This window comes from Venturia canescens, chromosome 10 (genome assembly GCF_019457755.1).
Source record: "Venturia canescens isolate UGA chromosome 10, ASM1945775v1, whole genome shotgun sequence".
NCBI classification, from domain to species: domain Eukaryota; kingdom Metazoa; phylum Arthropoda; class Insecta; order Hymenoptera; family Ichneumonidae; genus Venturia; species Venturia canescens.
Window position 1 is genome coordinate 10940653 of NC_057430.1, and position 17042 is coordinate 10957694.

The 17042-nt window shown below is 46.3% G+C and overlaps 1 protein-coding gene across 4 annotated transcripts in view; it reads right to left on the reverse strand.

The window, feature by feature from the left end:
* LOC122417392 (uncharacterized) overlaps positions 1-17042 on the reverse strand; it is a 130029-nt gene that overhangs the window by 15636 nt on the left and 97351 nt on the right. For all 4 annotated transcript variants that reach the window (XM_043430871.1, XM_043430873.1, XM_043430872.1 and 1 more), the window contains 2 exons: positions 10693-10828; positions 10433-10509 (listed from right to left, as the gene is read on the reverse strand). In XM_043430871.1, the coding sequence (XP_043286806.1) occupies positions 10433-10509; positions 10693-10828 (213 nt within the window). The remainder of the gene's footprint in view (positions 1-10432; positions 10510-10692; positions 10829-17042) is intronic.

Here is a 17042-nt window from a genome sequence, read left to right on the forward strand (position 1 = left end):
CGCAGTATCTCGAAACAACGAGAACGCTCGCCCCATCCATTTTCAAGCCTGCGTTTTAAAGGGTTTGCCACAACACGTGGGTCAATAACAGAGAGCTCTTTCACTCTTTCCCAACCCTTACTCGCCCCCGCAGCCCCGAAATTACGCTTCCATCGTGCAGCGAAACTCGCGCTATCTCGAACGTTGCCCTCCAAACCATTAGCTATTGAGCGTCGAACCGCGAACGATCCTATCGTTCGATACTACTATAATCCGTGGAGAAATAATACCCGCGCTGCATACGCGCAGCAACACGTCATCTGTCCGCGTTGGCAAGTATTGCAAAATGTCTAGCGTGTTTCCCCGATTTTTCGTGTTTGTTTTTTCTTCTTTTTATTCCTTCTCTCTCTCTCGTTTTTTTTTTATTTCCTGTTCGTTCACCGCTCTTTGTGTAAAACATCGAGGACACCCTTAATACTCATATCCATCGTTTCAACACACAGAGATTGTTTTATTAGCCCGATTCATTTCCGGAACGAAAAATATCGCGCTGTGTGCGCTCTCAAATCCGCAGTAACAAACTGCAAACGCGTTCATCTATTTTGACAATTTGACTGGACACATTTACGGACGCAAATTCGCGCGGACTCGCATCGATCCTCGAATTCGTTAGCTCTTGTACTGTAAATGTTAACGATTCGTCGGGCGAGTGAAGAACGACTCATATTTGTTCAAATGCAAAAACTCCAACGTCATTCTCGCTCACTCGTGCTATTGTTTTTTCTTTTTTCATTCTTGTAAATCGAATCAGGGGAGACCGGGGCTAGTTGGCCAACGGGGCAAGTCGGCTAATAAACAATAACGTCGAAACCACGGAATTCAAACGTACGCTCGGTTGATATTAACGGCTCGGAGCGACACGTCGTTTAGGAAGAGTGAAGAATTTTCATAAATCCCGGTACAAAATCAAATTTTTACCTCGCAATCTTATCTATCTCCTGCTGCCTCGATTTTATTTTCCAATTATTAGAATAATTCTCTGCATAAATGTCCGTATATCGAACTATAATTGTGCGTAGTATTTTTCTCAATTATCGCTATAATTTGCTGGCAGAACGTTTGATTGTTGCTAAAAAAAAGCAGTGCGGAGTAAGTAGGCCAAGAGTGGTGTATGGGGATGGCTAACACGTGTGTCGACGCACATGAGTGTGCCAGTAAAAAAATAATATTCTACGTGTATAAAAACTGCAATTCTGATTTTGATGACGAGGATGAGGGTCAAATATTCCTTGTTATCACACTTCTGGACAAAAGTGATCTTTACATTCACTTATGTCAACATTTCGTATTCATTGTTCGAATAATCAAATAAATAACATTGATAACTATCCGTTTTTATTAATCAGGTAAAAATGGTGCCATAGAGTCAACTTGTCTCAATGCCCGTGTCGTCAAAAAAGCGACTAAATTAAATGAAAAAATTGAAATTTTCATCGGAGGTTGCTTCTATTCGAAGCAACCATTTGGTTTTTGAAATCGTCTTTAGTTCCTTGTTTGCAAGCATAATGGTTTGAAAAGTTGGCCAACCAGCCCCAGTCTCCCCTGCTCGTCGATTTTCCGGACGAGGATTCACCGCGATCCGAGGAAGCCGGTAAAAATTCCATTATCTTTTGGCCTAGCTCTATACGTCGATGTGTATGTGTGTATAAACTGAATGTAAATTAAATGAGATATCGATTTTGTAGGGACCTGTCCCCGTAATCCGGCGCTGTCATCCTCTTAGTATGGAGTAAAAAACCGTTCTCTTCGGTCGGTGGGTTGTTTTCCTTCTAGTTCATCGCGGCGTCGGCGTCGTGCACGCGTCATCACTTACGTTAATCTTCTCACGGGGTCAAACGCCCTGGCAGACCCTTCGCTCGTTCCGGGTCGGCTTCGGAGGTTCGACGCAGGTTTTCCCGTAGCCCAAATGCCTGCGGGTTTCTTTCTTCTCCGAAGAATTCGAGCACGCCGGGGTAACACGCGGACGATTATTCTGATTTTTGCCCAAACTCAGTGAAGCTCGTTACCGCGATTTTCATGGTTTTCCAATCGCAGTGCGTCATTCGAGCAAATGCCACAAAAATTCCCGATTCATCGCAGCAACAACTTGAGCTGGACCCTTCAAATTTTAACGCAAAATTTCAAGCGATCCGTAGAGAGGGAAGGGCTTGAAGCGGAGGCTCAAGGGAGGCAAATCTTGAGGCCGAGTATTCGAGAGATAAAAGACAGGCCATTTATCGGCCGCGGCTTCTGCTCGCTCTTTTCCTTCTGACACGTCTTCTTTAATCCGCGCTACTTCTCCTTCCCTCTTTACCTCTTTTTTGCATGTCGCTCCCTCTCTCGTTTGCACCCTCGTTTTTCGGGGCGACGGTGAGCACGGAAAGGGGCGGAGGGATTACGATTGCAGCACGTGCTAGTACATGTCCTGCTTAACTTCCTCTGTGTTTTCGACATCACAGGATTTCAAGTACGATACTTATTCTCCACGATCTTCCCCTCGCTCGTTCCACCTATTTTCTTGCTCCACTTTCCACTTTTTTTTCCTCTCCTCCCTGCTTCCTTTTTTTTCGTTCGCTCCCTTGCGTATTTCGAAACAGTATACAGAACATGCCGGGGGAAGCGAGAGTGAGTAGCCTTCAAAAGAAAACGCCTGGAAGGCTGAAGCATGAAGCTTTCAAACGGAGTGACACACTTTTTTACCGCCCCTCCCTCCCCATCGAGTGCTCGCCCGCGACCTTTTGCCGAGTGCATCAACGCGGGGACAAAAAGATTTTTATTTACCGAGTGCAACTGCGCTCGCGCATCGGAGCTTTCAATTATAGGGGGAAGGCTGGGTGGCAATTTGCGTGAAAACGTGAATTAAACGTCGCTTTTCTCATGTTCGTTATATAACGAAGTTGGATTAATTTGCTGGTAAATCTGTGTTTGAATATATATTTTATTCATTCGATTACGCGCGGAGTCTCGTTTGAGAAAAATGATTGCGAGGATGTTACTTGCGAGGCGTCAATCTATCTGGCACGGAGTCGGAGGCACGACAGTGTCGAAAATGACACTTGGAAGGTGAATATCTTGGTCAGCGGATTTGATCGTTACTTTTACTGCCAAGGGGGGACGAGAACACGATCGGGTAATTTCGTGGCTCTACAAGATTTCTCTCTTGCTCTCTCGCTCTCTTCGCCGCCGGAGAATTTCTTTCGGTCTCTCTCCGTCTTCCTTTCTCTGCTTGCCGTAGTTCTCGGAGGTTGGGAAAGGGCGTTTGATAGAAGAACACGAGATGCCGGAGGAGCCAGACGGAGGGCTTAGTCTCTCTTCGGCAGAGCTCCTCATTCGCCCCGCGGTAATAAAGAGGAAACATGGACCGGAGTATTACCCATACAAGCATGTCGATCGACCGCACGAATCCCTACGAAGACTGGCAATGTACAGAGAGCTACAAAATCCCGGGCCGGAAATGTGGGCTAAAGAAAAAAAGGGGGGGGGGGGGGAGGGTGGGGAAGAAAAATTTCGTGAAATTCTTGAAGGAAGCTCTCAAGCGAGCTTTGGCTTGGATGCACCGTCGTGTCGAGATACTACGTCGATGGCGACGTCTTTGCAGCGGTTGCAGAGAACGTGGCCAGGAGCTTTTTCCTGAGACTTTCGGGTGCGAACAAGCCTTGGCGATTCGAGGTTGACTTTTGTAGCAGCTCGTACATCCGAGGCATATATTAAAGACAAATGGAAGCGGACGGTCGCGAGGGCGGGCGGGGGGGCTATAATCTGCCGGTTCGTCGGCATCTTGGTCATTCCGAAATTCAATTTGACCCCCTGCGCCTCGCGCAGTTGGACCTTGAGAAAGATCAAGGGGTAATTGGCGGCCTCGAAGTTTTTTCGTAGCCAATTACGAGGCGGGAGTGAAGAGAAAAAAAGCTGCGGGACGAATATTGTTAATCGGAAGACGCTCGCAAATTACGAAGTCGCGGAGACGAAAAAGTCGAGGGAAAAATCTATCAGCGAAATGCTGCACAGGAGCGAGAATCTTTTCGCACTTTCCTCCTCCCCCCCCCCCCCCCCCCACCCCTCCTCGTTTACTGTTTCCTTTTTTTCCATCTTCTTCTTCTATTTATCGCCACTAATTTAGGTTGAAAAAGTATGCGGCGCGTAACCCCAGCAGAATTCGTGCTCGTTATGACGAAGTACTAATTAACCGTATACACGGCCTTGATATCGGGGAGGCACTGCCAGAGGAAAACGGAAAGGGAAGGAGGCAGCAGGACGAGAGGGCACCAGAGCCTCGTTGTTCGGGCAATAATTATCATCGTATAATCCGTTGTATCACCTGACGCGTAGAGTGAAACGCTCAGGCAGTTTTCATCCGACGAAGGGATGTTAAAGGCGGGGAGGGAAACGACGCGGCGGAGAGGGGGCAGGATAACTCTCGCGGGCGAGCTGCGTTTTGCAATTATATAGATGACGAATTCGCCCGGATCTCCGCGCGGATATAACGACGAGAGTAATTATTATGTCGCTCTCTCTCTCTCTCTCTCTCTCTCTCTCTCTGTGTTTCTCCTATTTCCATCTTTCTCATTTCGATTTTGCTCCCGCACCAGTCGCCGCTCGGTCGGCCATATTCCCGTGTATTTCTAGACGCGTGTCCTATTCTCGGCGTTTGTTCGAACCGTATGCCATTGCGTATCGCTTGCGCGTATCATCACACACAACACACACCGATAATGAGCAGTTTGATAATTGATTAACGACGCTTTTTGGACACCCTTCAATACGGAACAAGGACTAACACGAGACAGAACTCCGCGCGAGCATTCCTATGTAGGAACTGATATTTTTCGCTTCTCGCCTTTACACGCGACAAATTTACGACCGACGGTTTCTATGTTGTTTCAAAAAATAACGAATAAACTCATTTCATTTCGTCCGACGGAGTGTAAAAAAGATTTTTTATTTTTAGACACGGATCTGTCAATTTTTTTCACTCAATTCACTCCATAGTCGTAGGATGATTTTCACACCTTGAGTTCAAACAGGAACGAAATAGTTGAAGGACTGAGAAAAAAAAATTGTTGATTCGACAACAATTGATGTTATTGGAAGAGTTTTATTCTCTCAACTGCAATAATGTTTTAGGAGAGAATGAATCTGCAGTTGGATCTAAAACTATTTTATTTATTTAATCCTGTTTAACCTTGTGCGCTGAGAAAAAAAACCGTTGCAACAACTAAACGTCCTTAGTTGATATTTCTGTTGCTAGATATAACTAACATCGGCTTGCGATATAATTAAGGAACAGTTCATTTATCCGAATCACTAAATTTTTGTTTACGTGACTTAACTAAACGAGTGAAATCAAATCTTTTGATCGAAGAACTCGGGACATTTGTTTATTTCTACTTAAGGGGGGGGTCCTACTTTACAGAGTCGAAAAATCGATTGTTTTCGGGAATGTTTTTAGCAATAGACGGAAATAACTCACCATAGCGAACTTTTCGGCATAGTTTCAAGGATATATTTCGAGAGTACAAAAACAAACTATGCACAGATTAAATAAAAATAAATAAAATAACAATAAATAAATAATATAAATAATAAAAATAAATTATGTACAAATTAGTATTTCTCAGATTAAAAAAATGTTTTTGTACTCTTGAAATATATCCTTGAAGCGTTCCCGAAAACAATCGATTTTTTTGACTTAATATGTCGAGTGCTGAATTATCTAAACATTGGCATTCCGTAATGCCACATTTCGTTGTTCTTTTTTTTTTGTTTTCAGTGAATCGAAAGTTGATTGGAATGTAAAAGAAATCCGAAAAACTGGCGTTTACCAGAGTGTCTCAACCGGATAATTTTCAATTGAAACTTCGGTCGAAGGATCAGAAAAACCGAGCTCGAACAATCGAGATAACCCGAGAGAAAAAATTGTTCGTTTTCTTCTACGAGGCGAGGGTCCTAAAATGAATAGTATGAAATGAAGTTTTCCTCAGTTGCTTTACTAGATTAGGATGTGGTCTCATGTAATTATGATCGCACAACAAAAGTGACGTGCCCGACGTCGGAGTATCTCGATTAATTGCTACTTCCGCGGAAGAGAAACGTCGGCGGAGGCAGCGCGAGGCGAAGGGGTGGAAGGAGGAGAGAAAAAGAGAGATGAAAGGGTTAAATCGGCGTGGGTGGCAAAGATGAAAGACAAGGGGAGCTCTCGGCTTATAGATCTTATGGGGGAGATAAGCCCGCAGAGTGGGTTATGCGCGCTCGCGTATAATATGTGAGAAGGAGAAAGAGGAAAAATATCCTGGGACATGAGGATGAAAAAAATTCGATGAGACACGAACGTACCGGCCTATCGAGTGTACGCGGGGGAGCATTAAGAGGTTAACGGGAAACAAAAAACAAAAACGATTTAAGGGAGCAGGAGGAGGAAGGAGGGAAGAGAAAAATAGTGGGATGTGAAGGAGGAATCGACGATGCGCAAAAAGCGACCGCGTGCTTGGCATTTATAGGGGAGCAGGGGGCTGCAGGAGTAAAACGAAATGGATACAAAAAAAAAGTGATCTCGCTTCTTATTGAGCAGTTTTCGGGCAAAAAACACTTGTACAGACCGAGGGAGCCTTTAGGGGCTGCGATTGATTTCACTTAATCGATTTCTCGTCTTAGCGCTCCTGCACGCAATACACGGACGAGTATTTTTTCTACAGGGCGCTTTATAGGATATTTATCGGAAACAAATGAATTTTCGGCTTAAGGTAGATCATGCCCGAAGGATCGTGCTACCTAAAATCGCTTTCAATTAATGCCAGAGTTATCAATTCGAAATTGTAAATAAATTTTTCCAACTTATCTTTTGCCCAATGAAATTACAAGCCATTCATTAACCCATCACTATGACTGAACGACAAATTTCATTCGTCCGTGGCTAAAATACTATTGTTTTTTTATATAAAAAATCGCTTTAGAGAGCGCAAAGGGAAATGAATCAAGAAAAAAGTATTAATGAAAAGACAGAAGGCTACGACAGGAATTGCCCGAGCCAGGAAGAAACAAAATGCCGGAATAAGCAAATGTGAGGTCACACGAGTGCTCATTACCAATTTCGTTCAATCTTTAACGTAATATATCTTTATTACTAGTAAGACAATCCTCTCGAACTTTTCCCCAAACCTTCATTACATACTTCATTTTTATTGTGTACTTTTTTTATAAACGCTCGTAAGAAGCGTTCATTCGTTATATGGAAAATTAAACGATTTTTTGCCCATAGTCCCTACAACCCTGTGTATTTTTCTTCATATTTAAGCACATTTATCTCAATAAACAATGAGACGAACCCTTTGAAATTTGATATGTCTGCGAGTCGACTATACGCATTTAAACTCTGTGAAAAATTCAAGACTTTCTTAATAAAATCGTTTCGTGCATGAACTACCTTAAACATATCGCGGGCCTAAGTCCAGAAGTATTTTTGAGGGGAAAAAAGCTTGTTCCCCTATAATTACCAGAGACTTTAATCAAATTTCGTTACATTTCATATTTCTTTGATTCATCCTCGTCCTATACTGTGGGTATGAAACGACGCAGCCGCGAGGCTCCGAGGCTCTTGTGAGAACGTGAATTCGGACACGCTGTTAACGGATGTACGAGTCATCGGGTATTCGTACGAGAGAGTGAGAAAAACGTTTCGGTAATATTGACACGTCTGTTTGTCGGTTTCAGAAGGCAATACTTCGGACGTACAGCGTCGAGTACTCGTGACGAGCGTCAGAGTTTCGAGATGAAGGGTCGAAAGCTGTGGCGAGAAATGCCCCAAGAAAAACTACATTTTTATAGGTACTCGCGAGGAAAGGAGACAGCGAGAGAATGAACGAGAAAGAGAGAGCGAGAGAGATCGAGCACAGTCTGTCGGTAATGGTGAGAGAGTGACTTTGAAGTTTTACCTCCTCTCTCGTTCACGTTCACTCTCGGCTTGCTTCGGTGGTTCGATGAGACTGGCATGAGAGCAATGTTGTAACGCGATGACGTGAAAGCCACAGGCGAAACACGAGGCCATCAGCCTCGCACAAACGATGTAATGGCGGCTGCTCTACGTCCACATATCAAATAACCCGCGCGCCAACCTCGCCAAAGAAATCTTCTCTCCTGCCCTCCCGCTTTCTCTCCCGTTCTTTATCACATTTCGCCTCTTTCTTCCGCCGCTGCGACGCTCCGGTCAAACGACGATTTGTCATAATCCGATTTCTGATTAATCACACACGTGTACCGACAGCCATTTGGTGGCTTGTCGAGAGCGAAAAATGCTCCTCGCGCCCGAATTTTTCGTTGGCAAACTCATTCAAACTCTCGAAATGTTTGTTTTTGCTTTCGAACGAGCGGTTCGAAGGATTCGTATTCTTTTCGTTTTTTTTTCTCTCCCTTTTTACCTTGCAAATTGTTTCATTTTATCCTCGTGAAGTCAATCGCATTGAGTAACATTGAAAAAACAGTCAATTTCGAGCCAAGTGGATTATTGGTTTTTCGTGAGTTTACAAATTTCTCCATTTGCCACAATTGTTTCATATTTTGCCTCGTACGTCGTGGGCTAAACATTGAAAAAGATAAATAGCCAGCAATTTGCATAGAAATAGCCCGCTTCATCGTCCCTCCGTGACGAATTTTAATGCCCCGCGTTTAAAAAAAGCGTTACAAGAAAGTTTCTTCGAAATTTAATCGATTATATATCGTCCTTTAAACGGTGCGCATCTGCTTAATTGAATCTCGATGAGTATCGATCGTCCAATTATTTCCAGAATAAAAAAGAACACGTCGAACGTTGCCCTCGCGAAACGATCCGATGAAAAGATCGACAATAATTCCCAGCATCCTCCGTTGGAAGCGACCCAGCAAAGCAGAGTCGCTTCAACGAAAATGTCGAAAAATGAGCACATTAGAGAGAAATCCTCATCGCCGAACCGCTCAAAAATCATCAAGTAAAAACTCACCGACGCAATAAATCATCGAAGAAGCTCTACAAATGTGATTTGCTCACAAGAAAAACCAGAAGAATAAAATAAAAGTCCGTTTCCGCGTTCGCATACGGCTCGAGGCTCATTCATCCGTCGGTGGATACCGAGTGAGTGAATATGTAATGGGGAAGTTATTGGTCGGATATTGGTAATTTCAATCGCATCTCGTAATCCTCTTTCCGCAGTGAAGCTGTACGACGTCGATCCCCGATCGATCGCTGCGCCATTGAGAGCGGACTCGTGCAAACAAGGAAACGAAATCGGGAGACAGAGGAACAGGGAGGATATCTAGAAATTCGACATGCCCTTTGTACGCGTTATGACGTTGGATTGCTCACGCGGTACGGGAAGGGGGCGAGAGGAAGGCAGATGAAGAGAGACACAGAACGAGGGAGATGGGAGAAAAAATTGAGAGATGAGCTCCAGCACTGACTAGCCCCGAAACAGTATTGTTTTTTTCTCTCCTCTCGTACATATTTGTTCGTCAATAATCCACTAAAACGTTTGCAATCCGCCATATGGCGTCGGATATATCTCCTGTCTGACACGAGAGCGAGGGAATAGCCATCACGATCACCGGAGAGCTACGAGGCCACCGCGATGCTGAAATACATGTGGAGCTTGTTCGCGTACACATGCACGCGGATATTTCATTGTGAGAGGTACCGCATACACGTCCAGGATGTGGTCCAATACAATGGACGTCAGTTTTAGTTACGGCACGCCCGTCAACCTCGAAATCATTGAGCGAGAGATGCGGCCCAATGTTCTCCGTTTAGCCAAGCAGGCTTTATCAAGAGAATATATTGTGTACGCGATGTATTTCTACGGGGATATGGGCATGGAGAGCTTAGAAAATTCGTAGCGTTACAGTTTATACGCGTATTAGAAGGTTCGTCGAGATCTCGCGGCAAAACGCACCCTCAGACGTGCCGGGATCATCCGAGGGAAGGGTCCATCCTCGGGGGAGAAAAAACTTAATACCGCGCCGGGCAATCCGTATAAAATTTGGGTCCGTTGTCCGAGGGGCTCGGCGAGAGGAGCGCACTTTCTCCGTCGTTAGTAGCGATACCGTAAACACGATCTAATTTCGCGAGGTGGAAGCCTGCAATGCACCTTTCGTTCCTCGGGCTGAGCTCGCGTTGGAAATCCCGCGATACAATTGTGCGCGTAACAGTAACGTGGAGGTGTTCGTAAATCGAGAGTTTTTGGGGCGGGTACGGGGAGAAAAATGATTCGTTGATTCAAAAATTTGCTGGGTGAAATAAATGTTTTTTACTGGGATAAAAACTTTGGTGAATCGACAAATTTTTCGTTGGCTCATCACGAGCGCATTATCGAAACGCCTTTTTCGGGTTTTTGGGCCAGTTGTTTCGTCAATGACGAATGTCAAATGATTTTTGGCAAGCATGAGAACTTACTGTCTCGAAACTGAATGACGTTCTCGTGTCGATCGTTCGCGATCATGCACCTGTAGCAATCCTCGTTGTTCGAACTCCTGGACGAGCATGAAACGGGAAAGAAAACGATTTGAGAAAGCTTGAATAATCGAACAAAATGATGGAATAATAAATGGACATTTGAAAGCGAATTTCGTTACAAAATCACGTGTGTAAAATATCGTTTCAACACTCGAGAAAAAAGAGCATAGAAAAGGATAGAAAAAAGCTTGTGCACTGACGGTTCGAGAACGATGTATCTATCGCCCTCCCTCTGGATGCAGGTTCTCTCGCCCATCGAGGTCGCATTTACTGCGATGACTGGTTTCGCCGACTGAAACCATTCTCCCGCCCAGCTCGCAGGAAACTCGCATTCCCCTGTAACAGCACAAGACGAAAAGTTTCCTCGTAAATATCAAACGTAGAACATTCGTTATTCCTCGTATAACGTTAAGAGGTAAATACTCGAGGAGTGATAGGAGAAAAGGAATTTTTTTCAAAATGCACTCACACGTTTATATATTTAGTACAAAAATACGCGGAGACGCGCGCGTTCGCGTACAAGCGCGCGCCAAGTTTAATTCTCTCTTTCGCTCGGCTCTCACGATCCCAGGCCGCTTGACTTCTTCTGTGTCGAGCCACAGAAATCGAGAGAGCAAGTGGACCAATTTATAAGCATTCGCTATATCTACGCTCCCGCGTATACATCTATACGCATGAACGGAAGTTTGTGTACTATCGCTTTGGCTTGGCGCAAACGAGAACGAAAACGACGTGACAAACTCCCTTAAGAAGCTTCGCTTCCGCAGGAAAACACGTCGTATATACTTCTCTTATATAGCCGTGCGATGTGCGTATATATATGGATAAGTAGAGAGGAAGTGAAGAATGAAAAGAGCCGTCAAGAAGACGAGGAAAATAGGAGAGCTCGAAGGAGCAAGAGAGAGAAGCGCCAAGTTTGCCTTGTAAATCGGCGAACGAAAAATTTACGAGTTCCGCGACTCGCTGTGTGTGTCGTATAACGAGCGGTAAAAGTCAAAAGGGCCTCGTTCCTTCATGATTCAACGCGCAGAACGCGTCCCGGTTAGCCGGCACATCAAAATTATTTTCAAGGTTCTTTCTAATAAGGCGCATTTCCGGGAGAAGCGACGCCATATTTGGCACAAATTACGCGATAAACGTGCCTTTGTATGTGGTGAGAAGCGATTATATTTTCTTTTCGTTATATACGAGAAACGGTTATTTTCACAGTGAGGGCTTTTGTGCGAGAGGTAAAATCGAGGTCACACGTGCTCGTATTACCGGGGGGCCCCGCGTGTCTCGCGATCTCTATTCTCCGCGGTTTAGGTCAAAAATCAAGGAGAAAATTAAAATGCCACGAGAAAACTAGTTCGTGTAAGATTTGAGTGTGAATGTGGGCGGAGCGAAGAAAGCAAAAAATGAAAAGAAAAATAAGAAGGAAAAAAAAAAAATCAGAAATTATAATGAGCGGTGTCCATTGCAATTTATGAGAACACGCACGAACGGTTGAACTGGCAGTTGACCCACAGTTGCGGTTGGGTAACGTGATCCATGCGCTGGCAAACCGCACGTATCATTTGTATGGGTGTGGAGTCGAATAAAAAAAAAAAAAAAAGAAAAAAAAACGTTCGGAAAAAAAATAGTATCAAGAGACTCGTGGAGACTCGAGAGGTCGAAACTCGACGAGATTTCAATCGCATTGAGCGTTGGAAAATAAAATATTGTTATTCAAATTCAGGCGCGTGTAACTGATTGAAAAAAAAAAATATTTCAATGATGAAGAGCACGGCACTTGGGGACGAGAAATTAATAACCGACAGCATATTTCAGAGTGCAAAAGTTCGAGGTAGCTCGAAAGATTTGCGTGGCTGATGAACGACAAAAATAAGGGAAAAAAGAGATCGGACCGAGATGAGGTATGGCGAATTAGATGAAGCAGCCCGATCATCCCTCAAAGTAATCTCTGATATGAGAGCATCTTCGTTATCGCTCTTTGTCTTGTTGCTCTCGAGCCGGAACGATAATGCCTGCGCATCGGTGATGAAAAATAGCCCCGGAAGAACGAAGAGTGTTTTTCAACCGGATTGAAGGGAAAGGGAGGCGAAGGTGGGGGATTGCTCGCGGGAGAATGAGAAGTGAAGTGAGTGCGAGATGAAGCCATAACGGGAGGAGAGGCAGGGAATAAAAAGAGCTCTTCACATCTCCGCCGTGTGTCTCGCGAGATGATCTATCAGAGCTGTTCGATCCCTCGCACTATCGAGACCGGATCGACGACGAGTATTCGTCGCTGACCGCGGAGCATGAAAAAAGAAAACAGTGGGTTGTACAGGCTTTGGCAAAAGTCGAATAAAATAAAGTTCGGGGAAGGATCGAGCTGGACGTTTAACGAGGAAAAGTCCTTTGGCAAATTGTCCTCCGACGCGGCACGCCAAAGTTATGAAGAAAATTCTACAGCGCCAATCCGCTGGCGGTGACGCCCACGCGCCCCACTCCTTCCGCCGCTCGAAAAAGCGCCGGATTGGCTCCCACTGTCGAATTCGTATATCTCCGTAACGGCGCGTCCCAGAAAAAAATCGTTGAGGACCTTTCCCTTCGGAATCCGACGGTCTATTCGTCCAGCCAATTTTCGAATGCGGATTGTGAAAGAAGCTGTATAAGGGGGCGCGACGAGAGACGGATATTGAGCAAGAAGAGAGACGCGACCAGCCGCGTATCCCGGTGCACACCGGAGACGGGGCTAGCCGACCCTTCCTGGATTTATGACCGGTGCGGTACGTGTGTAACAACGGGTCCCCGCCGTCCTCTCCGACCACCGCCACCCAGCCGCCGAGATAACATGCACCAGAGAGAACTGCTGCTGGGCACCGTCCCTCAGCCTCCCTGCTTTCGCTCTCGCTTTCTTTCTCTGTCTTGCTCTGCTTGCCGGACCACGCAAAACGCTCGTTAAATCGTCTGCGGCTATGGTTCTCATCTTCGCCTCTCCTCTCATCCTTGATAAACCTCTTTTCTCTGATCCTTTGGCGGAGGGATGACTGTCGTCCGGAAGGCTCTCTCGTCCAAACGTCATATCAGCTTAGAGCTATGGTTACAAGCTTTAGCGTCACGAATCGTTATTTCCAAATGATTATTTGACGTTTCCGGATTTCCGAACTGTCGGGGAAACCTGATTAAGGGGAATCCTCGGCGGCAGGTGCATTTTTTTGAGACTGGGAGCGCGCTGCCCGTTTCACTGAGCAATAAACATATCTCCGGATGAATGAAAGTGTGCAGCTTCATTCACTGTTTATCTGCGCGGATTATTCGATCAAGTTTTTCGAATATCGACGTTTATTATTAAGGTCAGGGCACTGACTGCCCCAGCGAAAATACAAAAGAAAATAATTAGGGCGGAAAATTTATCGGCATTTTGGTGGCAGCTCGGGAAATGGTCCTGGATCAATTTCCATTCGGAGTCGAGACAGTATCGAGTTGGGTGGAAAAAACGAGCCGGGGGCAAATCAATGTCGACCATCTCATTCGTAACGGAGCGAAGAATTTCATTTGGAGATTGAGCGATCAAAGAAATTTGGACGCACCACTCTCGCGAACAGGCGTACATAACCTGCAATCCGGATATTTTCGTATAATAATGCGCATCGAAGTTAAGGGGCCAAGAGGCCCGGGACGTGTGACCTTTGACACTTTCGTTCCGTACCCGTCATTTGCTCTGCTTTATTCGTCTCTCTATCCTCAATTTTCTCACTTCTCGCTGGTCGCGCGGCGATACAATGAGATATTCAGCGCGGGCGGGCGCGGTATATTTTCGGAGACTGATGACGTTAACGCGTCTAGTGATGTGTTTGTAGTCCCCTTGGGACGGTGAGGCGGTCCGGGGCGTGACGGGGGCTCGGAGGCTGGGTATCGGTTGGGAAGAGAACGGGGGCGCGCGAGAGACCTGTCGGCTCTTTTCACTTGTCACAAGGAGGGCGGCGCGGTTATAGAGTGGCGCTCACGTATGTGCACATGCACACGCGGACAGAGAGCAGTTCTCGACATACGAATCACGTGTATGTTTGCATTATTCGTTTTTTTCACCATTTCGCGTCAACGGAGGGAAAACATGGGCTGGGGTGAAGCGCGCCGTTAAAATCATAACGACTTTGTACGTGCGCACGCGTCTCTTTCTTACTCGCTGCGTCGTCTGTTGGGACACAAAACCGAAAGAGAGTCAAAGCCGTTGTGAGAAAACCGAAAGAGGAGCCAAATGGTGAGCGTCTCTGATGAGTGAAGGGGGGGGGGGGGGGGGCGCGCGAGAGGTTTTGCGCGACTCTTTAGAGGAGCTTTTGCGGTGAGTTCAAAGAGGATATTTTACCGTTAGGAGGAATCGAAGGAGAATATACGACGAAGAGGAGGAGGCAGGAGAGGCGAAAGCTCCTGTGGAGCAGACGGGACACGTTTGTTGCCACTCGTTTATCTCTCGTCTCCGTTTAAGAAGAACGATATAATGAAGTCGGTTGGTAAGGAGGCGAGCCACCGATACACAAGAAGCATTGACAGGCGCTCCTCCGCTCAGACTCTCCTTAACAAAACCTGCTTCTGCCTCCCAAGTATATTTAGAAGCTTTGAGAATTAAAGCGCGGAGGGAGTGTGCCTTCAAGTTTGCACCGCGAGGGGGGGGGGGAAAGAACGACGAAAAGCGAAAGTTCCAGTCCAGCGGGAAGGGTGAAGCTGCGTATTTTCCCCGAGGGTAATGCGCCGAGCGTTTTTACCTTGTTGTTTTATCCAGCGGCCCGTTCGAATGTTCGGACCTAAGTATCGTTCATACACGAAGACGCTACCGCTGCTGCTACCGCACGGCAGCTCTGCATCAACGTCGATTTGTATTACGAAAGTGGGGAGTGTATTTTGCACAGTTCATGTATATAGGTGCGCTCGTCGCTGTCGCCCCGTGCGTACACGCGGGGGCATACTGAATAGCGTTAATTGGTAGACAACGCGCGATACAGCGAGAGCCCGGACCAAGAGAAATGGAGAGTGCGGGGGCCGAGCAGCAGCCGTAAGGCACCGAGCATACCAGGAATATGTATACACTCGAACGGGGGATGATACGGAGAGAGCGGAAGGGCGACGAGGCCGCGAGAGACAGACAAGGGAGAGAAAGTGAGAGCCGGAGAGCGGACCATCCTGCAACGATCCCCCTGGTATGACAGCCCGAGGGTCGACGGGGCTTCGTCCTTCACTCGTCGTGGGAAACAACCGTCCTGTTGCCCATTGCCTCTGGGCCATCTCCGTATCCCGTGCTCTCGCATGCTTCCCCAACCTTCCACTATCCACCCTCGAAATATATATCTTTGCAAACACACGCGTGCGTACGTGTATATACGAAGAAATGGAGAGAAAAACGGATCATAAATGAATATGATATACAAGCCCGAGCAAATTTGCTCCATCCGGCCGAGGGAGAAATCCGCGGCGGTTTTTCCACCTCCCGCTCCGACGAGGAGCCTCGGGACACCCGGTACATCGCGTCAACAACCCTTCATGGCGTAACACAGTCAATTGAACAGACACACGGGCCGACGGAGGTGAGCGAGATGAGAGACCGAAATACGTGTAGCATGCATGACCAATGAGAGAAACAGGGACTCTGCTCTCGGGGAGATAGTGCGGAGGGAGAGCATCGGACAACACCCGCGAGTACATGGCAGCGGGGAAAGGCGCGACACGCCGGTGACAGTCATACCGTATGAATATCATTTCGACTATACCCTGGACTGTCTCCGCGCGCATCTCTCTTTCAACGAATGTGATAAACAATCGAGCCGATTATGAGACCAGTAGGTTTTATCGTGTGAGCAAAAACGCGCTCATTTTCTCCGCGGGAGTGCGGCCATTAATTTTTGTATCCGCCATTCTGGCGTCAATAATTGAGGGTAGTTGAGTACCGCGGTGCTTGCGCAACGTTCCTGAATAAATAGTGCGATAATTGTCACGGAGGATGACACTTTTCAAATGACACTTTTGAGGACAAATGATGGACGATAAAAATTCGATCGTGTCACTTTCATTTTTGGAATTAATTTTCTGAATATTTAACTGGATACCGGGATTGAGCAGACGCTTCGGTTGGACTGCCTCAAGAGCTTTTTCGTAAACTTCGGTCCGTCGGTTCTCCTTTCGAAAAGAACGAATCTTTGATTTTCTGTACACATCAAGTGAAGCTTGTTCTGCTGGTGAGCATCGTGACCTCAAGACGTTCGAACAGGAGGCCAGCTCACCATTTCGTTATGGCGAAAATAATTCATAATTCATATACACGCAGAATCAGTGAATAATTATGGGACACACAAAGTTGAGGGTTGATGCGCGTTAATGGAATAAGTGTGCCGGGGGAGCGCGAGAGGAAAGAGGCGAAAAGGGAGAGAGAGAAAGACGAGGCTGAGACTCCGGTTCCCTTGACGAGGAGAAAAGGTCCATGGGAATCGCATGTTGTCAAGGTTTTCCCTTGGCAGGGAGAGAGGAAACGAAGGGTTCCTCCGCGGCGAAGAGGTGCGAGAGACTCCTGACTTTTGCATGAGAGGGTGAAGGCTGT